Below are 25,463 nucleotides of genomic sequence, written 5' to 3'. Positions count from 1 at the left end.
TCGCTGGCAGCTACAGAGGAGTGGCATGCTGAGAACGGATCTCTCCATCTCTGCAGGAGGACAGACCAAGATGCAGGGTGGCTTGGGTCACTATTGCAGGGAGACAAGTGGAACGAGTCCCATACAGCTGTGGTTTCTTCTGGAGTCCGAGGCCAGGGTGTATCCTGGTTAGATTTGGGGGCGGTGTGGCAGGGTGTACTGCTGTCCTACAGGTCTGGGGCATCATGGGTAGTGGTGACACTGCTGTGGGTGACAACCAGGGTGGTAGTATGGGGGTGGTAACAAAGATGCTGAACTGTAAGTCAGTGCTGAAGGTCAGGGGGGACAGGATGGGGACAGGGTTGAGTAGGAGCAGGAATCTGGTCTCTGTACCCTGGTCTGAAAACTCAAGAGGACTTTGAGAATTCAGGCTTCCTATGTCTTTGGGAAGCCTGTCCTCTCCGGCTTCTCTAGACTTCTAGCTGGCAGTTCCTCTGGCTCATGAAGTAGAGCCTTGGCACTGTCTCTGCAAGAGTCTAGTCTACTTATGCAAAATGCAGAGGGAAGGGGTGTGGAAGAGAGCAGGAGACCCCGTGGGCCTGGTCAACAAGGCTGACACTTCCTCCTCTCATCTGGTCATCAGCTATTCCTGTGCAAGGACAAGAGAAACAAAAGGAGACAGGAGGTGTGGAGGGCAGAGGCCGGGAGCTGGAGAGTGGGCCATACCTAAGTCTCCTCCTGGAGCCCTGCTGTGGAAAAAGGAGATGGCCACCCACATCTCCTGTCTCAGGGAGCCCTGTGGCTCAGAGAGGGGCGGGACAGATGGGAACCATCCTGAGGAAGAAATCCCCACCCCACAGTGGTCTCTTGGAACTGCGCAGTCAGGGCCAAGCAGAACCTGGGTTCAGAGGTGGTCATGTGGGAGGTGGACCCAAAGGGTGTCCCTAGAAGGGTCACCAGGTTCTGGCACTCTTTATCTGGGGCCCCAGCTGTGGCCACAGGAAGTCACTGTTTTGCTGCTGGTCTCCCCTCTAGGCCCATGATAACGTTGGGGGATTCTAATGTATTGAGCAACACCTAAGCCTGGGCTGCAGGACCTCTGGCCTATAGGCCTAGGAGCTGGGCCCGGCATGTAAGCTGAGGTGGAAGAAAGGGGACAGGCCAGTGAGACAATCTAATTTGTTCTCTCCAAGTCTAGTGAGTGCAGGCAAGCAGATCTGTGTTCTTGTGCTGAGCCAGGACGACATACTCAGGGACCCCAACCAGTGTCCTTTTCTGATGCCCCACACAATTCTGTCCCTACATTCAGGTTCTACCACCTGTGTTGAGTCCCCAAACCTTCCAAACACCCTCTCTGCACTGTTATCCGGAACTGCTTCCCCTCTTACATCCAGGCAGGTCACCTCACGGGACTCCTTTTCTTTTTCTTCAGGCTAGGGCTGGGGAACCCGCCCCGCTGCTGCTCTCCAGGCTTCTGCAGGCCTCCTCTTTAGTCCCCTTGACATTCCTCAAGCCAGAGTCCATGTCCCGCACCTACTCCCAGCAGATGAGCCTGTGGATGACCGGCCGAGCTAATTAATGGCTGGACCTCCTATCAATGTGCGGCGATTGCCTCCCTAATGAGGGCGTCTCCCTGTGAGGGCTTCCTACCTTCCTTTAGCAATCTCTCGGTTCTTCCTGTTAGAGTCCCTCGACAGTATGTCCTCTACCCCTGGCAAACTCCTACTTTCTTTAGTCTTACTCATGGAGCCTCTGTGGTCTCTTGGCAAGAAAGAAGGGTCAGAGAGGACCCTCAAGGGAGGGCCATACTAGGAACTAGGAGGCCATGAGGGGCGTTGAGGAAGCCTGGCAATATGGAGGTTGTACAGGTTAGGACGTCTGGGCTGGGCTCACCAAGTAAGAGTGTATTTCATGAGGGTCTGGGTTTTGGTACCCTGACAGCCTCCCATCATCAGTTTTAAAGGGCCCCAGAGAAGGTGCTCATCCACGTCTGTGCTCTGCGGGCCACCACTCTGCAGATACCAGCCCCTGCCTCCTCTACTCCACTCCTCTGCAGATGCCACACATACAGGAGACAGACGAACCCTGAGTACATGGTGTCCAGACGCTGGCCCTGAGAGGCTCCAGGAGCACGTGTGCATGGCTGGGGAGGACAGAGGCTGTCCCTTCTGCCCCAGGCCCCCAGGGCTTCCCATTTACCAGCCGTTATCTATCAAAAATATATTAACCCCGAGCCTGTTTCCATCAGAGTCTCGATTCCAGGGACGGTTCCAGATAAGCCTTATCTCTGTGCTGGTGCATTAGCCCCATGCTACAGGGCCTGCCAATCATGCTGCCCCCACCCAGCCTGTGGTGTGGCACTGGTTGTGACTTCATGTTGTGTAGGAGGCCAGGGGGTGTCTCTTTTCTGAGGACACACCCCAGGCACTATGGCGGGCTATTGGTATTGTCTAGTGTCCTAACCCATGGCACAGAGACCCCACGCAGGTTCCTGTGGGTTGTGGCTGGAATGAACCTGGCCCTGTGGAGTTGTAGCTTCCCTAAAACACTGGAGCCTGGGACCATGACAGGACTGGAGGGTTCTGGAGCCAGGGGCCCTGCCTGCAGCCAGTCCAGGTCAGCAGAGCACACTGCTCCCTCTCACTGCTGCCGTGACTAGGCCACCCCTCAGGACTGTGCACCCTGACTTTAACTCACTAATGGTGTTCGAGTTTCCACCAGTGCCATGCCTGACAGAGGCTCAGCTGTGCTCTCAGGCCACACTGGACAGGCCTGCTTCATATATTCTCAGGGTCCTAGAGGCTTTGTGGGGGGTCACATGCTGAGCAACCCCTCACAGTGCTCATCCCTGGGCTCTTCTATGTGCCTCCACTTCCCTCTATCTGGGCTCTCAGGAATACAGTCTTCAGGAGAGATGCTGCGGGGAGAGACTCTATGGACATGGAGACTCTAATCCACATACAGGTCCTGGAGAAAATGGCTGAACTGGAGCTGTGCCAGGGCTAGGGTGGGCTGCACTGCCTCTTGTGGGTTTACAGGCCTCTGTCCCTCAGTGTGGGCACGTCTGTTGGCTTGCTCCCCAGGCTGCAGGGGTGTGATGGCAGCTCTATGCTCAGCAGAGTCCATTGGGGACCCTGAGGTATAGGCTGGGAATGTGACCAAGATTATAAATCCCATTAAGGGCAGATAGGGATACTATGCCCCAAACTGCAGGGATGAGCCAGCTTCAGGCCCCTTGGCCAGGGAGGTTTCTGGTCCAGGTCTCAAGCTGAGCAGAATGACTTCCTTACCTATGAGGACTTAGACCTGGCTCAGCCACTCACCCACGCTTAGAGGCCACCAGTCCTAGAAGCCTCTACTGCTCCCAGAAGTGAGGTAGGGGACTGTGGACCTCAGCCAGTTTGGCTACCTGTCGTGAGGCCCTTGCCCAAGCCTGGGCCTCACTGTCTCTGACTGCCTGTGCTTCTCAGGTGTCATGACAGGTGGGAAGGGTTAGGGAGGGGAGAGGGCAGCTCAGTCAGTGACTCTGTCCTTCAGGCATGGCAGTCTTCCGATCTAGGTGGAGCTGAATGAGGGCACAGTGCTGCACCAGAGGCAGATGAAGCAGAAGGCAGCCATCCCTGAGGTGCCCACATGGGTGGCAGCAGTGGGATTCCTTGGAGCTGGAATTCAGTTCTATTGGGAGAGGAACAACCGCAATGGCAGTGACCACCCTACATTTGCTGCCCTTTGGGCCACACCCAGGCCCTGGACTGACAAGGTAGTGGCAAGGGTACCATGGAGTCCTACAGCTGTGGGAAGCTGGTCCTTAGGGGCCTGGCAGCAAAACCCAGTCCCTGCTTGTCTTCAGCTATAGGTTTCCCTGACTGCGGCTGCCTGAGGCCTGGCCAAGGATGGTGAAGGGCAGTCACTGCCATCCTGGCCTCTTGGATGCATGAGGGGCTTGGCGGGCTGATGGCATATTTGATTAGGGGCCATAGCGTTCAGGGACGCTGTGTTCTGTAGCCTGGGTCCTTTTCCTCTGCCCTCAGCTCTGGGGCTTAACAGACCCAAGTCATTTGATCACAACCTGCCCCTGTTAATATTTTTAATGCCATTTTTGAAAATTAAAACATAATGCACTGATTACTGGGATAAAGGGAGGCCTTCACGTCTGTCTGGAGGTCAAACAGGGAAGCGCTGGGACATCTGCTACCCTTACAGGTGTCTGGAAAAGCTCTGACTCCTCTCATTGGTCAGCTCCACCCTCTCGCCCCATCTTAGTCTCAATGTTAAGCCTGAGGGTGCTGGGACTGGAGATGAACATGGACAGGGTCCACGTGTTCCACCCTGACCTAGCACTCTCGGAAGTCTGGTCCCCAAGCTGGAGGTCAGGGTCTGTTGACCTCTAATGTCAACATGGAACCCTAGGGTGCTAGCCAATGCCCAGAGGCCTTACTAGGTTCAGCTGCTCAGAGAACCTCAATTCTTCAATGCCCATAACACCCCAGGAACCACTTGGATGGTCCTCACCCAGTGCCACACAATACCCTGTGATGCCTGCTGACCCTGGAAGACAGGCAGACTATGGGTGGCTAGGTCACATATGGGATGTTTATTTCCAGTTGCAGGGTGCCAGCTACTTGGGGTAGGGCTGCAGACACCCTAACTGGGGAAGTCTGTGGGGCCCAGGCTGCTGGCTCTGCTAAGGCTCTTTCCTAGCTGGACCTAGCTGTTATCCCAGGTGGGTGAAGGGATGGCAGGTTTTCTCAGTGGGGATGGCAGTAAAATGGGGCTGCCAGCAGGATTGGGGAGATTGAGGCACATGGGGGGGGATCTGGCACTGTAGTTTGGCTTGCAGCTGGGCAGGAGGCCCTGGGGGGCTGGTTCACTTAGGGAGTCTGTACCATGCGCTTCTGGGTGTCAAAGACATAGCGCTTGAAAGACAGACTGAGTGTCACAGGCTGCATGGGCTCTGGCCGTTCGGTGCCCTCCTCTTGCTTAGTGGTCTCCCCACGGCCAGCTCGGTTCCGCTTCTTGAGTGTAGGCGTCAGGATCTTCTTAGACTCAGGGCTGAGACCACCTGGAGGGATAAAAGTGTCACTACTCACTGTAGGCAGAGCTGCCTCCTTGTCTCCCCGCTTCATACCCTTACCCAACCCAGTATCATCCTCTGCCCAACAAGGCAGGGCCTTTGTGACTCCTCCCCACACCCAATCACTATAGCCAGTCACTCTAGGGGTACAACTCTCTGATCTTCTGACTTCTTGCCTGGCCCCTAAGGTCCTAATGCTCTCTGGGAACACTGTGCAGGACACTTGAAGGTTCTGGCCACCATGGAGATACCTTATGCTGGATGTCTGACTCTGAAGCAGGTTGAGGTTCTGTGCCTTCTGCTTCTGGGTGGGTTCAGAGGAGGGGGCTTCAGCAGAGAGGTAAGCAGGGAGGTTTAATCAGCTCTCCTTGGCCAGACCTCCTGTAGGGATCTCACCCAGGCTCTGGGAGACACTGTCTCTAGCTGGTTTCTCCATCCTCACCACCCACCCTGAGTAAGGTTGGGTTCTTTGCTATCCCCAAGAGCTAAGTATGACCTTTCTTCATCCAGAACACCCTTCCTGCTCTAACAGTGGAAGATGTCCCATGGCCCTTCAGGAAAAGGCAGCGCTTAGCCATTTTCAGTGAAGTTGCACCCTGACAGCACTCGGCAGCTGCAGACATTGCATTAAGTTTAGATTGAGTTCAGCATCTCACATGTTTGTTTATCTTGTGTTGAGACTTACAACCAATTGTCTTGGGTTTCTGGATAAGACACTAGGCAGAGGCTCAGGCAGTGTCTGCTAGTGTTTACTGGCACCTGGGTGAATCTCCTGGCAGTCCTGATTCTGAAGGCCAGCATCCACCTGCATGTGGGCCTCTGACAATGACTTTTTCTTCTAAGACAGGGTTTCTCTGTGTGGCCATGGCTGTCTTGGAACTCACTCTAGACCAAGTTGGTCTTGAATTTAGAGATCTGCCTGCCTTGTTTCCCAAGTTCCGTGATTAAAGGCATGCACCACTATTGCCCAGCTCTGACATGATCTTGAAGAGGGATCCCACCTCTCTAAGCACTCTGCACTGGGCCCTAATCACTGCAAGTTTAAAAAGTGGTACATCCCTGGAAAACTGCAGTCCGTTAGGGACGTCTTGTCTCACTGTATAAAGGGTCTGGACTCATTCTGACAGGAGAAAGTGAGACTATGAGCTACCTCAAAGCCTGGATCCCCTGGACAAGTTAGGGGCTTGAAGCTGCTAACAGGGCCCTGGAACCAAGATGCCTATGGTCCCCTGCCACAGTGCACCCAGTAGAAGGTGCCCTCCTACAGCTGCCTGGTCTTTAGCCCTGCATCTGTGGCTTTGCTTCCTCCCAGACGGTGCCTAGGCCCTGGAGCAAGAAGAGGGCCCTGGGCTGGTGCCAGGCCTGCAGGTATCTGAGTTCTTGAATCAGAGCTGGACCTTCCTCCTGCTGGCACCAGACCCTGACAAATGGTACGGGCCTGTCTCTCTCTGGTGCCAGGAGGTCTGATCGCTGAAGAGGTGCAGGGCTCCAGAGCGTCTGTGCCATGCTGGGGAGACAGGTGTGGCCCAATCAGCGGTCCATCTCATCTGTGATAGCTCTGGTTACACACAGTGCATACCGCATCAGCACAGAGCAGGCAGGGATGGAAGAGGAGTCTGGCACAAGCAATACTGTGGCCATTTAGCAGCTGGGTCACCTCAGCCGTCCCAGGGGTCTGGGAACAACACCAAGGGTCTACCAAGAAACCTGTACCAACAGCTCCTGGGGCATATGGCTGATATCACACCGTTTCTTCAGGTGGCATGTGCTGAGGAGTTGGAGCTGTACCCACCACAGGCACGTGGCCCAGCTCAGGCTGCAAATGCCTCTCAACTGCCCAGGGCTTCCTTTTAAAGATACTTGGCACTGTAGGATCAGTGGACGGCCGGGAGTACGCACACAGTCTAAGCCAGCTCCCCTGGAGAGATTCTAGCTTGAGAAGACCGACAGTCAACAGGTCTGGAAGCAGACAGCCTCAGATAGCAGGAGGAACTTAAGGAAATGTCCCCATGTCCCTGGGAGGGCGATGGTAGCAGCTTTGATGTGCCTAATGCAGGGCTCTTTGAAAAAGATTGCTGGACTCATGGCCAGGTGACAGGGACCACCACAGAGATTGCTAGCAGGCTATATAGACAGAAGGAATATGTGTTATGGTCAAGTCTATTAAGTATGTGCTTGCTTCTGTGGGGAAAAAAGGTGCTGATTGGGTCAGGGAGTCAGCAGGCAGCTATGGCCCATCTATCTATAGCCAGGGTGCCATCAGGCAGGACAGTTTCCCACCCTGCTACCCCACTCTCCTGGCTCTTCCTTTGTGCCTGGGCAAACGGCAAACACCCACTTCCCTGTACCGCATATCTGCATATCCACCTTTGTACACTTCTGGCTTTGTTAGCCCCTCAGCTAGATGATGCACTCCCTGGGGTTCTAAGAGCATCTATTCAGATAGCTGTCATCTCTCAGGCCTACTGACGACCTGGCCACTGTACCCAGCCTCTAGCCCTCACTTGCTCTAGCTCTTTCCTATAACCCCACCTCATCTGGTAGACTCTATTACCTCCATGTTTTAGTATCTGTTGTCTTTCCCTGACCAGTTCTACCACAGTGAAGTTTCTGTCTTTACCATGAGATCTGCACTGGGAACTCTGGCTCCCAGTTGTCAGTGCTGGTGAGACCCTACAGGGCTGGAGGCCCCAGAACAGAACCCAAAACAGCAAGCATCTAGAAGTAGCCTGTAAGGTAGCTCCTGCACAGCCAATGTCAACCAAGAAGTCTACTTCCAGGAATGCAAACCAGACAAGCGTGTGCCATGTGGGCCCAGATGTGTAGAAGTGCCTCCATGCAGAGGTACCCAGCTCTCACTGATCAGGGCTGGGGGTACTGAAGTGCCAAAGAGCTTCACACTTGCCCAAGGTCCCACGGTGGGTGGTGGGCAGTGTTGCTGTCTAAGGTGGTCTGACCCCATCTGTGTTTGAGCATTAAAGAACCATATGTCTAACATCAGTTAGAGGGACCCCGAGACCAAGGGGTGATGAGACAAATCCCCTGTTGTAGTAAAGTGATGGCCCGTAAGACTAAATGCGACTCAACGAACATTTAAAAACAGATTCATGCTGGGGCAAGGACTCAGAGACGGCTTATTCAGTAATGTACTTGCAAGCCCGAGGACCTGAGTTCAGATCTCCAACAGCCAGGTACGAAACTGGGCAAAGTGGTGAACACCTATAATCTTAGCGTTCAGGAGGGGAAGACAGGGGTCCCCGGGCTTGCTGGCCAGCAGCATGTTTAGCTGAGTTTTGTGAACTCCAGGTTCAGTCTAAATTAGGGAAGTAACAGAGAAAGACACAAAGTTGACCTCTGACCTCTATACAAAAGATGTATTCTAAACTTAGTTCAAACAATGCAGCAGGCACAACTTTCAGAAGAACCCTGCCAACTCAGCTACAGAGAAAAGACCAGAAGGCTCTATGACCAGCTCCCGGGACCACACGGGTGACAAGCAGTGCCTTTCCTCTACTTTTCTGAACTGCCCAAGGGCTCTGGGTAACCCTGGGTTAGGCACAGAGGCCATCTACAAAGGCCACACAGTGTGCCCACTCCAGAACCCAGACAAGGGACAATGTGTAGCAGTGCACCCTAGCACACAGGCAAGCAGGGGAAGGGGAAGGAAGTCCAGGTGGGTCCCCGCAGCCTGGTGGTGGGGCTCAGGGCAGTTGTGATCAGGAAGCAGGCTGGCACTTTGAGACCAGTGGCCTTGCTTCTATGCTCTGGTCGTGCCTGGGAAGGGTGAGGCTGAACATGGGTAGAACTCCCGGATGGGCCTTGAGGTCAAAGTGTCCGACAGCTGCTTTTAGCTAGAGCAGAAGTCTCAAGGGGCAGGCTCAGGGACTGGCTCCCAGTTCCTCAGCCCCACTGCACTCCTGCTGCCTCCTGCTCTACTTCCTTGTCACCAGAGAGAATCCTCTAAGGCCTACATGATGCTTGGACCTGGTCACACTGGCAGGAGTATGTGCTCACTCAGGGCCCATGCCTGCCTCCTGTCTCTCCACTCTCTGGTGCTTCCATCCCACTCTGTACATCAGGCACAGGAAACCAGGCAGGGGGTCCTGATCACTCATTTCTGGGAGCTGAGCTCCTTTCCACCTGCTGAATTCAGGCTGCTACTGCTCCTTGGAGCATGTCCCCTGACTGTCCTGAGCTAAAAGGAGTTTCTCCTAGGGGCCTCACCGAGCACTTGTTTTTACTGTGGTTGGGTAGTGCCTACTTTTCAGAGGCTGGAGAATGGTGATGATCTTTCCCCTGCCGGTCTCCTGGGGAACATCCCATGCTGTACGCAGCACCCACCACCATCATACTCACGCCTCTGTATGCTACGCTCCATGAACCCACACCCCTTTGCATGCACTCCCATATGTCACATGTATCCACTCTCCCATGTACACTACATATCATATACAGCTATCAGTACTCACCTATACTATTCATATCCATGGTCCATGGCCCTGCATATATTCCTGCATGCCCCACACACGCACGCACACACACACACACCACTCATATCCCCGCACTCATCTCTATTACATACATCTACATGCCAGCTCCTCCATGTTACACACACCTGTATGCATCCCACCCAAATGAACAGGGCAGTGATGAGGCCTGGGGAAAAGACACCCGTCCCTCAAGCGGTCCAAAGAGCAGTCTGGCTCAGGCATCAGGTTGGACTTTGGCCCCCTCTCATGTGCCAGCACCAGACTTTTCCTGGTAGGGCATGTGCTGGGGCTGAGGTAGCCCATGATGCCCCCTGTTCAGGAGGCCTATTCTCCCCCTAGACACCACGAGTCCTGGAGACTGCTCTATTCTCTTTTGAGCCCAGACCCCAGGATGTAGTGGGGGTGGCAGTGACCCTATGTGACACCACTGCTCATAGCTTCCCATGGGGACCTCTCCCAGGGCCTGGCTGGCCTTTCTCACTGTGCGCCAGCCCCACACAAAGGCACAATGGGCTGCAGGCTGCTGGGTCTTGGCTCTGCTGGGCAATCAGGGAAGAATGTGGGAAGCGAAGTTTTTCAAGCCCAGCGCGGGTGCCGCCCGGCAGTGTCCATCAAAGGCCAGCAAATTGCCTCCAATTGCTGGCGTCGCTTTCATGTCAGGGGCCAGACTAGAAGAGGGCCTTCACGTTGGTGGGCAGCTGGCACCCCCCAGTGGGAATGGAGCTCTTGAGAGCATCCTGGGGTCAGCAGGCCCCTCAGGGATTCACTGAAGCCAGTGCAGCTATGAGGAGGCTATAGAAGCAGGACACAGAGAGAATGTGGGTAGTTCTCCTGGGGCGGCAACCTAGTAAGGACTGCTGGCAGCTGACTGGCCACAGAGTCCAAGTTCAATAGGCTTGAGCTGGACAGGACGCAGAGCCATGTGCAACTCTGAGTGGAGGTGACCTGCTGGTGCTGTTGGCAAAGGTAGACGCCAGCTCGGGTGGAGTGGGGTTCTGGCTGGCATGACAGGAATGGATGAGTTGGTAATAAGGTAAAAGAGGCTTTAATGCAGGCCTGGCAGTCACATTTAATTCCTAGGAGGCTAGATGAGGTGAACTGAGGTTCTATCCTCTAGCTACGTGACAGAGCTGGGGTCTGAATGTGGGACTCCCACTTGCCATGGTTGGCCTGTTATCTGCTTCCTCACCTGGCCAGGAGGACAGATCTTGAAGAGTTGGGGAGAGAAAGCTAGTGCCTTCTGTGTACCCTCTGAACTTCTGTGGAGCGTGACTGGGTCCTCCTGCCCTGTGTTGGCAGGTATGGCCCCATGTCACTGCCTCATAGGCCTGCCCTTGCTAGTTGTGGGTACCAGCTCCCTGGTTTCCCTCTTTCCTTCTTTGCAATGGTCATGTACGTAAACAAAGATGCAATTTGCTTTAAAGAGATAAGGTGTTTAATTAAAAAAAAATCAGAACTGTATTCTGCTGTCCCAGTAACAAAAGGAATTAGGGGAGGGGCGGCAGACAGGCCCGTGCAGCCACAAAGCCAAGTTCCTTTCGAGGCTCTTGAGCACACTTGATGGCTCACATACTCCTTTGATTGGGAGGAAACAGAGGCAATGGGCCCTGCATGCCCATTTTGATGTCTTAATGTTGCCTAATTCCTTCTTTAATTTATATTAAGCTTCTTAGCAGCAACAATGAATTCTTCAAAAACAAAAAAGGGCCCTTTGCAGAGATATTCCCGCACCAAGTTAACTGAAGAAACAATGAAGCCGAGCTTTGGAGATTGGGGTGTGTAGGGAGGAAAACAGTTCAGTGTGTGGAAGCTTTTTAAAAAGACAAACCCCAAATCAGTCTGATCCAGACAGCAGCTGACTTGGTCTTGAGACTCAGAAGGAGGCTTAGCCATTCGGGAGGATAGCCTAGTAGAGACATTTGCTGTCCTAGGTTCTTATTCAGCTTGGAGGGGAAGCTGGCCATAGATGAGCTTCCAATCCTATGAGGTTACCACCCCGAGGAGGCTGCAGCTCCTTGAAACATGTGTTGGCACTAGGACATGCCCAGTTAGACCCCGGCTACTGCCTTGGCAGGGTATCATTTCACACATGCAGCATGGAATCTGGACTTTCTGGCAATCCTACCCCAAGCCCCTGTGCCCACTCAGGGCTAACATATGCTCCTTGGAGGTCCCAGGGCCTCTTCAGGGCAGGCCCTGCTGATGAGGCCACAGCACAGCCCATGTGTGAACTTCCCAGGCACTTCAGGAAGCATCTCTCTGCTTACTCACCTCCATGCTGTCCAAAATCCTTTTAGAACAAATCTTGACCACTCCTCCCAGTTCAGCCTTCCCTGAAGAAATCTTTAGATCCTCACGGGTGTTCACATGAGACCTGTATTTCCTAGGTACCCCAGTGGCCTGCCTCCTACAGACCTCTTAGCATGCCCCAGCCCCCTGTTTTAGTCCCTGCTGGGCTCCTTCAGTGGGGTATAGCAACTGCCTTGGTATCTCCTGCCTAGACTTTCAATAAGAGGTGGTTGTACCCTGACAGTCTTCCTCCTGGAGTCAAGGCACTGACCCTTCCTCAGAGACTCCAGAAAGGGCTACCCTAGCCCCTTCAGCTTGCCTGGCCCCAGCAGAAGGGTCCCTAAGTATGGTTCGGTTCCTGGGGTGACTCCCTTTATAGGAATCAGAGCTTCTTGCTAGTCTGTTGGGATCTCAGTGGCCCTCTCATGGCCCACATAGGCCGAGGGGTGATGAGCATGTCTTCTGATCACAGCCAAGCAGGATGTGCAGGGGTCCTGGAAAACCAGACCTCTTCTATCCCTGCTGGCCACCTCCACCTGGACTTGGAGCCCTTTGGGACAAGGATAAGAAGGACGTCCTGGATCTATGTTTCCTCCCCTGGGCTCAATCAGGTTTGCTAGGAAGGTGCCCACAGCTTTTAGGAAATGGGCCATAGTGCTGGATGAAAGGGGTGAGAGGGCAGTGGGGACAGAGCTGAGGTGCATGGGGAGCGGGGGCAGTACCATGACAAAGCTGAGGTGGGGTGGGTGGGTGGGTAGTGAGAACCGCCCCTGCAGGCTTGTAAGGAAGTGAGCTGGTGGCTGAGCACCCTCTGCCTCCTGTTTTTTAGTGAACTGACAGAAGCCAGTCTCTGGTCACTTCTATCACTGCCGTTGCCAGCATCCTCTTCTAAGCTCCTTCGCCTAGCCAGTGCCACACAGGTGCTCTACAGGTGAGTCACTGCCCAGGCAGGTGAGGCTCTCAACTGCGGTTCAGGAGCAGGACTTACATCCAGAGCTGTGCTTACAAAGTACCCACTGCAGCCTGGTGCTCAAGGCAGGCCAGACCCTTTACTGCTCTCCAGGAACTGTCACCAGGGAGGGCCAGGCTCCAGGACATCTCTTCAGAAACTTCTGCACTTTGGGTCACCACAGGGAAATGTTAGTTGGTTAGACCTGAGGGCTGCTGGTTATTCTCTGTGGACAAAACAGTCTTCAAAGTAGCTACATGCTATATAAAGGGATCTTGAAGGAAGAGCATCTCTGGGAGGCCAGCCTGGCCACAGAAAGCTTAACTCTGGGCCAGTCAGCGAAATGCTCACTGCATGGTGACTACGCTCCATGGACAGCCACATCTCAACTGCAGCACCTCCAGGACACTCATATGCCAGGAAACTGAGGGACAGAGACATTCGGTAACTTGCCCAGGGGCACAGCGAGAATGTCCTCGTTTAGATCCACGCCTTCAACCACTCTGCACAGCTCCTTCCACCTTCCCTCCTTTGTGCTTGGGGCACTACTGATCTGTGACAGTCTATGGTGCGTGAGACAGACTGGCAGGGCAGTCCTGAAGCTGAAGAGTGGGGGGCAGGTTCCTGGTGACTTCCCACAAAGTATTCCCCCCCACTACTCAGGGGGCAGAATTTTAATGCTCCCACCCTCCACATGTACACTCTTTAACATAAGTTAATCTTCAATTAAAATACCTAGAGCAGAAACTAAGATAACTGGTTTAAAAGGTAGAGCTATTGACAATAAAAGTCATCTTCATATTGCCTTCACATTGCTTTTTCTTAAAAAAAAACCCACATATTAAAAACGTCATTTTTATGACTTGGGGAAAAAGCCATTGAGAATAATGAGAGTGAACAAAGGCTCAGGAGCAGTCATTTTCCAGGGCCCATATGTGGCATCCTGATTACTGTATCAGCTCTGCTGCCAGAGAAGAGGGCAAAGCAAGCGCAGGTGACTGGTACCCCTGTCCTCTGTGGCTGGCAGGCGAAGGGCAGGGGTGGCATGGCAGCAGCACAGACCCCTGCCCACGCTCCTGAAACCGTAGATTCTGACGGTTTATTCCTCTCCGTCCCTGGTCTTCAGCCCAGGGTGTCCAGATGCACAGCTGATGCTCTGCATATGAGCTGATTGGCCGAATTATGTGTGGCCCCTAGGGAAGATCTCGAGTCTGGACTGTAGCTCAAAGGGGCATGCCCCATTGAAACACTGGCACTCCAGCCTGCCTTCCTGGTGTATCTGCCAAGGCTAGGTTTCCTCATGCTGAGACTAGATGGGTCCTTGTGCCCAAAGCAGGGTCTGGGGAGCAGTACCTCTCAGGGACCAGGTCTTGGTTCCTCTTCCCCAATAGGCCCCTCTGGCCCAGCCCTCCCACCTTCACAGCAGCTATCTCTTCATCTACTGACTGCTGCCTGCCCGGCCTCTGACATCACCATGCAGCACAGTGGCTGGTGGTCGAAAGTGGCTCTTGTCTACTGGTTTCACATTTTCCAAAACACTCACTGTGCTCTGACCCAGGCTGAGATTCATTCCTGTATGACTCCAAGCTGTGGTTCATTGTGGCTAGTGGAGTTTTTCACATATACCGGGACCTCAGGCAGGCCTCTGGTTTGGGCCCCTCACTGGGGACCTGAGTCCTGGTGGTATGCTGTGGCAGCGTAAGTGCAGGGTTCCTGTCTAACACAGCACCAAAAGAACAGCCATTGTCCAGATCTGGATCCAGCCTGGTCCTTCAAAGTCTGGCGTGTGCTACGAGAAGGCATCTATTTTTGAGGGGACACGGGATCATGCCCAGGCTCAGCTGCCTGCTGTGGAATACCAGGCCCTACCACTCACAGGTACAAAGGCTCGGGAAGAGTGCTGTGCTGGCCAGGTCCTGGGAGAGGGACAGAAATCTCTGCTTCCAAAGGCCATGCAGAAGCCTTCTCCACAGGTGCCAAGTGCTTAAGGCTGTTGGCTAAAGACTGGAGGGGTCAGAGGAATCGGTGACAGAAGCCAGCACACTCTGGAAGGAGGTGAGTCTATCACTCCCTTCTCCAACCACACATCCTTTATCATACAGTGCACAGAGAGCGGGTCGGGGCAGCCCTGGGTATCTCCTATGTGCTAGGCCTTGCCTCCATTTTCCTCCCACACCTGTGGGAATCAAGGCTGGTGACTAGTGTACTGGGGTAAAGGTTAGACAGAAGAGCACTGTGGCCTGGGCACATGCCTGACATCACACAGAAAGGAAGTGGGGTGAGGGGGTGGCTTCTGTCATGGGACAAGGCTTCCTGTGCTGACAAGATGGGCCACCTCTGTTGTAGCCCCTGTTATAGTGGTCAGGCTCGAGGTCCCCCCATTTCCCAGAATATAGTGGTTAGGAGAAGAACCACAGGCTCCTCAGATAAGTGTCCCCAACACTGCCTCTACCTCCCCATATGCTATACAAATGCCACCTGGCCCAGAGTGACTCATCTAGGTCTGCTGTGGACAGAGTGGCTCCTTTCAGTCAACAATGCTCCAAACCCCAAAGAATACTGTCTTTACCATGACCTTGGGGTGTCAGAACAGTATGGATTATACCTGAGGAGAAAGTCTGGCTACATTTTTAGAAGGCCATAAGCTACCACATGCTGGGGATACACACAAAGAGGCATTTGGAGCTAGTGACCTCTCACACCAGATTTCCTGGCCTCGGGACTAAACCCAGGTAACCAATGCTTACTAGTGCCCCTTGCATAGCGTCACAGTGGCTCTCCAGTGTGCTTGCATTCTCACCTGTGATCTGGGTATGAGGACTGAGGCACTGAGGGATGCAGGGTAAACACACGGCACACAGAAACACCACAGACTTCTCTCTCTGCTCTGACAGCCCTGCCAGGGCTCACTGCAGCCTACTAGATGTTACATCTGAGGATACTGCCCAGAACCTTCACAACCTGCCCTCAATAAACATATGCATGTTCTCACAGCCCAGGCCTGTGGCAGGGACCTTATGTGTCCTGTGCTGGTGCCCCATGGCTCTGCTAGTAGAGTACTGGCTACCTCCTGGTGGGTTCTGAAGAGCAACTTGGCACTGGAGGTCTGCTTCCTGCTCTTGTAGGAAGTGGGACACAGACCCACTACAAGCCATATCTTGAAGACAGCAGGAGGTGGGTTTGGGGATTAATGCAACACCCCTGCTCTGTTGTGGAATATTAGTTTAAGATGTGTTATATCCGTTAATGTTATGGAGCATCTGTTTAATGATGCAAAGATGTATTGCATTCTTTTATATTGCATTTTTTAACTCTATAAAGCTGTGTTATTTTGCCTGTCTAAAGCATTTGACTAGTCTAACAGCTGAATGACCAATAGCTAGGGAGGAGAAAGAAAAAGGTGGGGCTGGCATGCAGAGAGAATAAATAGGAGGAGAGATAAAGGGAAGAGAGTGAGAACAAGGAGCGAGAAAAGGAGAGGAGGATGTTAGGGGCCAGCAACCCAGCCACACAGATGGTCACTGAGTAAGAAGGAAAGATATGATATATAAAATAAGGAAAGGTAAAAAGTCCAGAGGCAAAATGTAGTTAAAGAGAAACAGGATAATTTAAGTGAGAAAAGCTGGCTAGAAACAAGCCAAGCTAAGGCCGGGCATTCATAAGTAAGAATAAGTCTCTGTGTATCAATTTGAGAGCTGGATAGCAGACCCCCAAACAGTACAACAAAACAAAAACAAACAAACAAACAAGCAAATAAACAAAAAACAACTATATTGTTCAGTTAGGGAGCATCCATGAAATCATTGTGTCTAACGAAACAAACCCCCTCCCAGTTTTCCTGTAACTGGAACATACTTATACATGTGACAGTGTGGTGTCAGAGACAGCTAAGGCTTTCCTCAGTGTTCAGGGCAGGTGTCCTGAGGCATGCTTCTTCTCCAGCCCCATCTGTAACTGAAGAGAAGGGTACCATGACAGGCAGTGGCTAGTCTATTGAGGACTTTTGGCTAAAACCCAAGCAATACAGACTATCTGTGGCTCCGTTCCCTAACCTCTGCCATTGAATGAACTGAGGAAAAACTAGAGCTTGTCTCAGCAAAGGCTGTCCTTAGTGGGGACAGCTGCACCCAGGCAGTTTAACCTGCACTACAGTTTTTGCTCCCTCTGAGGAGTTCTGCTTTTATTTTAAAGGAGAAATCAGATTCATAAGAAGAGCCAGAAGAGGGATATATTCTAAAGTAAACTGCCCACACTGGGAAGGAGTGTGAGCTCATAGGCCCGTAAGCCTTTCTTCTGGGAGAACCAAACCACCCAGGAGTCCCATGGCCTGCACTACTCCTCATGACTTCCATGGCCCACAGTCAGCTCCAGCACTGGTGGGAAAGCAGGGGTCCAGAAGAACTTCTTTGAAGGGCTGGTGGCCCTTATGGCTCTGTGACAAGGCAATCTGTATGGGCAATGGTGAGCTGAGCTTGCACGAGCTGGTAATGCATGCACCCTGGATACACTTGTCCCTCAGCTGACACCAGGGTTCCAAGACAGTTGCCCACAGATGCAAGAAAGAAGTGAGCTCTGGTGCCCAAGGAGGGAACATGCCAATCGTAGCCAGAGTGCCCTGCTTCTCAAGAGAACCTTCTCCAGGTAGAAATCTCTGACCCTAAATTACGTTTGCAGGGCAAGCTGTCAAGATGTGGCTGGCTTGTGGCAACCTCCTTTTACTGGGGACAAGCTAGGGCCTTCTCTTCACCCATCACACTCGTGGCTCAGTACATTCACTGTGCAGCAGCACTGTTTTGCTATACACCTTGCAGTTCCCTCCACTCTTCAAGAAAGCCTTCTTCACGGAGCATTGTGTGCTACTGTGAGTGGAAACTTAGCCTTTTGTCTAAGAGAGCGCATCCAGTGACATAAATGGGCCACTGTGATATTCTGGGTCTGAGAGCTATGAGGGATCTGGGATGCCACAGGCAGTACATGCAGCCTATTAGGGACACCGGTGTCTACTCCTCCACAGCATCAGTCCGTTCAGGACTATTCAGTGTTGTCTCTGCCCTTGTGTGTGTGTGTGTGTGGGGGGGTAAATAGCAGGGGCCTGTGTGACCTCAAGGACCATGGTTGGCTGTGGGAGATCTATATTGTCCAAGTTGCCTGGGATGTGGGAATGGGGCTCAGATGTTCTCAAAGTGACCGTGTGTAAGAACTGCTGTGGACCAGACTTGCTAGACCTGTGCTTGTGGAGCTAGCTCACATGGCTAGGTTCCCTGTATCCTATAGACACAGGCAGATCTGGCTGTCACAGGCCAACTTTGGCCCCTGGGTACATGGAAAATTGTGAGCCTGTGTTCCCAGGGTCATATCTGGTCTCTACTTTCTCTAGTGAGCAACTTCCCTATGCTACCTGCCTGTCTGGTGGCTAGGTCAGTTACCTACAGAGCTACAGGTGCTGTCACAGGGACAGCTTGCCTTGAGACAGTTTAGTGATACATCTGGAGTCAACAGACATCCAGACTGCCAGTTACACCTGGGTAGCCATGTGGGGCCTTAGAGCAGGAGAAGGACTAGGCAGGGGCAGGAACAGCAGGTCAGAGAGCAAGCCCAAAGGCTGAGTAGGCCACACTGCTCTTCCCAGTCAAGCAGGTGCCTTGGCTAGCTCTTCTGCCACTGACCCATAGGTATTTCTTTTGTGATATGGGGCAATGCCCACACTTTGGCAGGCATAGGGAGATGGCAGTGAGGAAATCTTCAGGTACTTGGCCAGCAGATGCTCAGGAAACAGCAGATGAGTGAGAAAGCTTAAGCCATGTTCTTTATCCTTGGACACGAACCCTCCCCATCCTCCGCTGCATTCACGTGCTGTGTGTGCAAGAGCTAGGGGACAGGACTGGGATGAGAGCAGGGCCTGTGTCATGAGACTGCGAGGCCTAAAGGACTTGGCAACATCACAGGCACTGTGATGGAGTCTAAATGCTCGCCAGTCTGTTCACATCTCTCTACCCTCTTCCACTATTCCCCTGAGTCTCAACATCCAAATCATCTCCGAACTTCAACAGGCCACTGTCCCTGAGAGTTAGGCATCCACGAAGCAGCTAGAGCACAGGCTCTGTGCTCACCATGGGGATCCAGACTCTGGCCCAGGGTCTACTCACTGTGCAGCTTCCTATGGAATGTTAGGCCCCAGCCTCAGTCTCCTCATCATACAGGACTGTGATGAAGGTGTGAGTTAACACGATGGTGTTCAGGGCAGGGTCACATAAAATGAGGTCTGTGTCAACTCATTACTCCACCACACACCACCCACTCTGCACTTGCCACCTGTGCCTGCTGGGAGCTGATAGGGGTTCAGATCTGGGGCCATGCATGGGGAAGTGTGTCACATTTCCAAGAAGGCCAGACTCATGCCTGATAATGACATAGAACAGAAAGTTTCTGGCAGCACAAGAGTCATAAGGGAAGAGACAGAACAGTGAGCTGGGAGCACTCTTGGCTTGGTGGCCTGGGAGGATGCAAACAGAGGCAAGAATGCAAAAAGAGGCTTCACTGAGGACCCGAGACACATGGGACAGCAGTGCCTGTGTGAACCCCACTGGGAACCTCAGGGAAGCAGCCATGGGCCTCCAAAGCAGACTCCTCCGAACTTCCTTTCGTGGCTATGCACTGGATCCCATCTTGTTCTAGGACAAGGGTGTGGGAGGGAAGAGAGCTGGGTGAGGAGGGGCAAGGGCAAGAGTTGAACACTGGGATTTATGAGCTGCCTTTGGCGGCATGGGGGAGGGGCTCCTTTTGCCAAAACAATATTTAATTTTTTTAAGGCAGCTACAAAGCCAGGATTAAGCCTAGGTCCTAAAACGAGCTCATAAAATTGAAAAATATTTATCTGGAAGGGTGGCAAGTCCAATAAAAGTTTTATGAATGTCTCACAACTGGCCCGTCAGGAAGCTGGCCTCTCCCTCACCTCCCTCTTGTCAGAGGACGGCACACACAGGTGGGACGCACGAGACATGGCTAAAGAAGCCCAGTGCCTGGAGCCCTCTGCTCTGTGCTCTTCCTGCTTCTCCTCACCTCCACCTCCCACCTCTGTGCCCAGCTTTGCCCAGGAGGTCCAAGAGTCTGAGGGCAGCCATAGACAACTCTCTCAGGGTCTTGGAGGGCTTCAGGCAGGAAGAGACCCCAGGTTTATTGTTCAGAGTAATAGGAGGTGGCTGATTTGATTCCAGTTTTAAAGAGACCCACAGCCCAGGGCTTTACTTAAAGCCACTGAGAAAGTGGCTTCACATATACAAATACGTTGAGCTCTCTCCTGGTTTCCAGGCCCTCCTCTGTTTTCCACAACATCATAACCTGCTTCTCCACTCTTCCCCATGCACCCCTTTCCTTCCTCTGCTTCCAATTGCCCCTACCTTGGGTATCATCTGGGGGCCTTTGCACAGCTGCTCCTCTGAGGAACGCTGGCCCACACCAGGGCTGGGCTCATTTCTTGAACAGGCCTCCCTGCCTTGGAAGAAGTCACGCCACCCGATCCGATCTTTCACCTCTAGAACCATCACTTCTCCCTTCCCACCGACTGCGGCCAAAGCACTTTCGCTTGTGTGGCCCTTCCCATTGTCTGAGGGTTCAGCAAAGGGTCGACTTCCACAAAGCCAAGGTTGTTGGATTCTCAGTCACTGACAGGAAGTCAAAGTTAGCAGGAAACCAGGTGGCACACACAAGAGCCCAATTTCTAACCAAATGCCCAGGCTTCCTGTCACTCCCATGGCACAAGTCCACCAGAAAACCCCAGCCTGCTCTGCTTAAAGAAGGCAAACCCCAAGCCTCTGAGAAACAAAACAAGGTGAACACAGCAGCTCTGAAAACCACCTCCTGCATCTGTGGAACTTGGCAAGAAATGGCCAGAGAGCACAGTGCTGGGGATGGCAGGGATGCAAACTGGCTGAAGTGCAGGCCTCTGTCGTCAGTGGTACTGGGGACAGCTCTGCTGTCAGCACCTACCTGAGCTGCTCATGTGTGTCTGTGCAGTGAAAGAGTGAATGTCCTGGTAACCTCGGACAGGTGACAGGTGTATAAATTGAGTTAGTTATTCAGATCATGAGACATTTGCAGTTAGGTTGCAGAAGCAACCTGAAGTCATGTCCATGAAACCCAAAACAACAGAGAAAACTCAGAAATTCTTTGAGTGCTTACGTGGTACTCAGAAAGTCTCACATTTTAGGCATTTTCAATTCTGTGTTAGGGATGCTCAGCTAGTGATGTCTTGGATAAGGGATGCTTAGCTTGTGCACTGACTGAGTCATCAGACAGGCAAAGCACAAACCCACTGGGCACAAGGCTAGCTGAAGGGAGTGACAGCTACCTCCAGGGAGGGCTGAACAACAAAACAATAAAAAAAACCCCTCCAAACCAAACCAACCGCTACCTCCGCCCCCCCCCCCCCCAAACCAGGGTCTCCTCATGTAGCTCTGGTTGGCCTGGGAATTCTGGCTCTGCCCCCTGATGCTAGGATTACAGGTGGGGCCACCACATCTAGTTCTCTCTCTTAAAAGCAAATAGGAGGCTGTGGGAGAGATTCAAACTTCCATCTTTCTGATTTGCTGGCAACAGAACCATTTAACTCTGTACTATCTGGCATATGTTTTTCAGTTAAGAACAAGTTTAATTATTCCTATAATTTTATTTTAGGAAATCAAATAGTGATGAAAGGAGACACAAGTGACTAACTGCTCTTGGGTTATCCCTGCCCAGACAGGAGGCGGGAATGCTGGTCCAGCTCAGGTACCTGATACCTACAGTATGGATGTCCAGCCAGGCTGTGTGCTCTGCTTGCATCCCAACTGCATAAGCATAGTCACTGCACTCTGCTCCCTACACCACACAAACTGGCCTGAGGCTACCACTTTGTTGACCAACCCAGAGTAACCAGGCACCTGTCACATGCCAATCCTGAGGTGGGGCTGTGGAGGGGAGACGGTCCCTCTAGGGACCGTTAAGGGACTTCTAAGTTAAGGGACTTCTAAGTCGTAGGAAATCTAGACACAGAAGAGTTTGGCAGTGTGCTGTGATGGGGAACTTTGGGGGAGAGTAGTGGGTTAATGTCATCCTGGGAGGAGCTCCTGGGGGAAGCTCTGCAGCACATCCTGTGACTTCCTGAATCCTGGGTTTTGTTTGGTTTGTGTAAGTTCTACTGAACAGGCTCTGGATTCTAGGCCTCCAACTGCTGTCAGAAAAGAACCCTCAGATTGCCTCTTCCTGGAGCCCCAGAGTTATGACAGCAACCCCAAGATGCCCCAGTACTACCCATGTGGATGGTGGGACCTTGTGGGGAGGCTGACCAGCAGCTGGTTTCTGTCCACTGTGCTGGTTTATGTTAATTGCAGATATTTTCATCGTATTGTGTTACTCCATCCATCTTTGTGAACGGGTCGTCTTGTAAAATTCTTTTAATTATGTTATTTTTTCTTGCCTATCTTCATCATCTACAATTATTTATAATATCATTGTCCTTGTTTCAAATGCTGGGAATAAACATTGTTGTAACAGTTCTTCGATGGGGTTCATATAATTTTTACAATTGCTTTGAAATGCCTCAATGGCCAAAGCTGGAGGAGGCTATTCATTTAGGGGGAGAAGACACCCCAAAGTGCTCCCTGCAATGGATGCCTGGTTGTCCTCGTCTAGGGCAGTCCTAGGCTGGGGTAGCAGCAGTTTATGGGGGCTGGGTCAGGTTTCAGAGTTGCTGTCCCCATAGACGTCAGGGCAAGATCCAGAAAGGGCACCGTCGGGGTAAGATGCCAGGAGAAAGATGGATGGTTTGTTTTCATTTTTATAGGATTTTCTGAAACCTCAACTTTCACCCCTCACCCCTGTTCAGCTCTCTTCTCCCAGAGAGCTGTTTTCCTGTCTCCCTGTGGGAGTTGGCAGCTAGCTGTGGGGCAGAACCCAGTGGAATGAATGCTGCTCAGAAGAGTTGCCTCATCCTGGGTATTATGTATGGGTGAGATCTAGCTGTCTCTCCTCAGGTTGGCTGGGGCCCCTTGTAAGGATGTCTGGGGACAGCCAGCACTTTGGATGAACTGGCACCTGGTCTCACCCCCACCTGATCTTATGTTCTCACCAGAAGCTTTCAGATCTCCGTAGGTATTTACTTTGCCCCCTACCATCCTATGATACTGACTTCCCCTGCCAAGTATGCTCAGAGGAGGGCAGCCCCCAGAAACATACTCTGGCCAGGGCAGCAAGGGATGCAATGTGCAATAGCCCAGCAGGGTGCCTGAGGGCCAGAGGCTACCTAGATTAGGACAGGATGATACCCTTCTTGAGGCTCTGAAAAGCCTTCCTGCCAGTGCCCCAAGCCACAACTGCTTCCAAGGGGTCTCAGCTCAAGGACATATGGATTGATAGAACTGCCACCAGAGTCTCTGGTTCTGGGTTCAGGGCATAGTACAAGGCCTTTGGATCAAAGGTGCAGAGGCTGAGGGGAGGACCAAGGGTCACCTGGCAGTAGCACCCCAAACCTGCATGGGATACTGGGGTGATGTGCTTATGCTATATGGTCTATGGTTAGAATCAGTAGACCAGCTCCAGGTGCAAATCCAGAAGTGGGGACGGTGTAGTTGGCTTGGTCCAGCCTGGGAGATATAGTTTATGTTGTGTGTGTGTGCATGCGTGTAGGGGATGGGGGGGTAAGAGTGACTTTAGTAGTCACCAAAGAAATGTAATTAATCCCTGAGTAGAGAGGATGGCTTGCACAGGGCACCTGGGAAAGCTGAACTCCAAATCCATCTTCCTGGCTTCCAGAAGTGTGAGGCGAGGTGACTCAATGTCTCTGGGGAATCACTCTGCCAGGAGCTTGCAGGAAACTTCTAAATATCTGGTGTTTTCATTGTGGAAAATGAGAACAAGCCTAAGGAAACACCGTTCCTATTACAGTAAACTTATGAAGACGCTCCAGCAATGCTGTTCATACCTCATGTGCTGGGAACACTCAACATTTATGGAGCCTGGGATTCCCGGATCCAGCCTCAGTTTAGGTGGCTGGCTACTGCTGGACTTCACCAAGGAGGGGTGCATTGAAAATTCACAGCACCCAATACTGTGCCAAGAGAAGCTTAGGAGCTCAATAGCTTAGGCGTGGGCTAGAGCTGAAACCATGCGGACAGCTTCTTCTGAAAGGTAAGAAGATAAATGAAGGGAATGGGTGATAACACCAAGCGAGGAGAAGAACAGAGCCTCCTCCTACTGCCCTGAGCTGGCTCACAACTGAGACAGAATAAGCTATCACTTTTAGGTTACTGGTATAAAAACGGTTTTGTTTCCTATTTTCCCATTTGGAGATAGACACAGATCAAGCCCTGACTCTCTGTGAGAAGTCATGTCCCCTGCTGAGGTGGGAAGAGGCCAGTCAGAAGTCTCTTACCCAGGACAGAGGCTGATTAGCTCACTAGTAGGGGCCCTAGGTGTGGAATAGTCAATCCACCCTGAGTGTCACAGAAACTCTTGTGTTTCCCAGATACCAGATTCCAGGCTTAGGTTGGCCTCTGGTAAATTCTGCTGGGCCAGACAAAGGTACTGGGGCTGCTGGGAATGAGTGATATCACACCTCCCATGGTGATTCCCACACCAGCCACTAGGATTTGGAAGAAGTCATTCTGACAAGTGAAGGGACTGGTCTTCCAATCCCACTGTGTAAACTGACGACATGGTACTGACTTTGGGATAGTACCGCCTATGGACACTGCAGTTTGAATAGCCCGCAAGCAAGGTGGGGCAGGGGGTGTCCTGCTCCTGACAGTGTATCCTCCTTACCACATTTGTGGTAGGGAAAAGGGCCAGGAGGAGGGCTGGTGAGAGAGCCATCCTGGTAAAGCACTTGTTGCATGCACAAGCATGAGGACCTGAGTTCCACCTCCAGAACATAAGTAAAAAAACCCAGTGCAGTGGTGTGTGCGGGCACACCCAGTACTGGAAAGCGGAAACAGCTTGGAGCATGCTGGTCTTGTGAGTTCCAGGTGAGAGACCCTGTCGTAGAAACAAAAACAAACAAACAAAAAAATCCCCAAAACCAACCAACCAACCCTAAAATTGAAGTAGACAGTTCTTGAGGAATAATAATTGAGGTTGATTTCAGGCCTCTGGGTTCTCTCTCTCTCTCTCTCTCTCACTCTCTCTCTCTCTCTCTCTTTCACTCACACACACACACACACACACACACACACACACACACACACTCACACACGCACTTACAGGCAGAAGGAAATATAAACAAAAGCCCTCATGCCTGAGATGAGGAGACTATAGGCAACTTTATGTTTCCCCAGTTTTTCAGGCTACCATAATCTATGAGTCCAGTGAAACCTGGCTTAAGACCAGGACACTGGCATTCTTCTGGCTCCCTGCACAGACTGACATAGAGAGAAGAGGAACTGAGTGGGTGGATCCTGAATGGAGGGCCTGGGGTTGGAGCTACAGCCTCTGCTGCAGGCAGTTGTACCATGGAGGGAAGAGCTCTTTGCCAGTCATGTAGCCATTTATCCTCTGAGCCCTAAATGAACACCAATGCACAACACAGCCCCTCGTCTCAGACCCACTGGAGTCAGTGGACCTGATTCATTGCTGGGCAGTGGTAGTTCAGGCACACACCCCAGCTGCTTGGTTGGCCTCGTGTCCCACTGCAGCTCCAGTTCTCAGCATC

At 52.2% G+C, this 25,463-nt stretch overlaps 1 protein-coding gene across 4 annotated transcripts in view; it reads right to left on the bottom strand.

Moving 5' to 3' along the window:
* Window positions 1-4,063: 4,063 nt before the first annotated feature.
* The window catches only part of Eefsec (eukaryotic elongation factor, selenocysteine-tRNA specific), a 211,362-nt gene continuing 189,962 nt past the window's right edge, over window positions 4,064-25,463 (bottom strand). For 2 of the 4 annotated variants that reach the window (XM_075983548.1, XM_075983550.1), the window contains one exon: window positions 4,064-5,041. In XM_075983548.1, the coding sequence (XP_075839663.1) occupies window positions 4,851-5,041 (191 nt within the window). In that variant the 3' untranslated portion in view covers window positions 4,064-4,850. The remainder of the gene's footprint in view (window positions 5,042-25,463) is intronic. The other 2 variants (XM_075983551.1, XM_075983549.1) reach the window with 1 other exon arrangement.

The sequence above is a fragment of the Microtus pennsylvanicus genome, chromosome 8 (genome assembly GCF_037038515.1).
Source record: "Microtus pennsylvanicus isolate mMicPen1 chromosome 8, mMicPen1.hap1, whole genome shotgun sequence".
NCBI classification, from domain to species: Eukaryota; Metazoa; Chordata; class Mammalia; order Rodentia; family Cricetidae; genus Microtus; species Microtus pennsylvanicus.
Note: the sequence above shows the minus strand (reverse complement) of the source record. Positions and strands in the feature narration are given on the sequence as shown.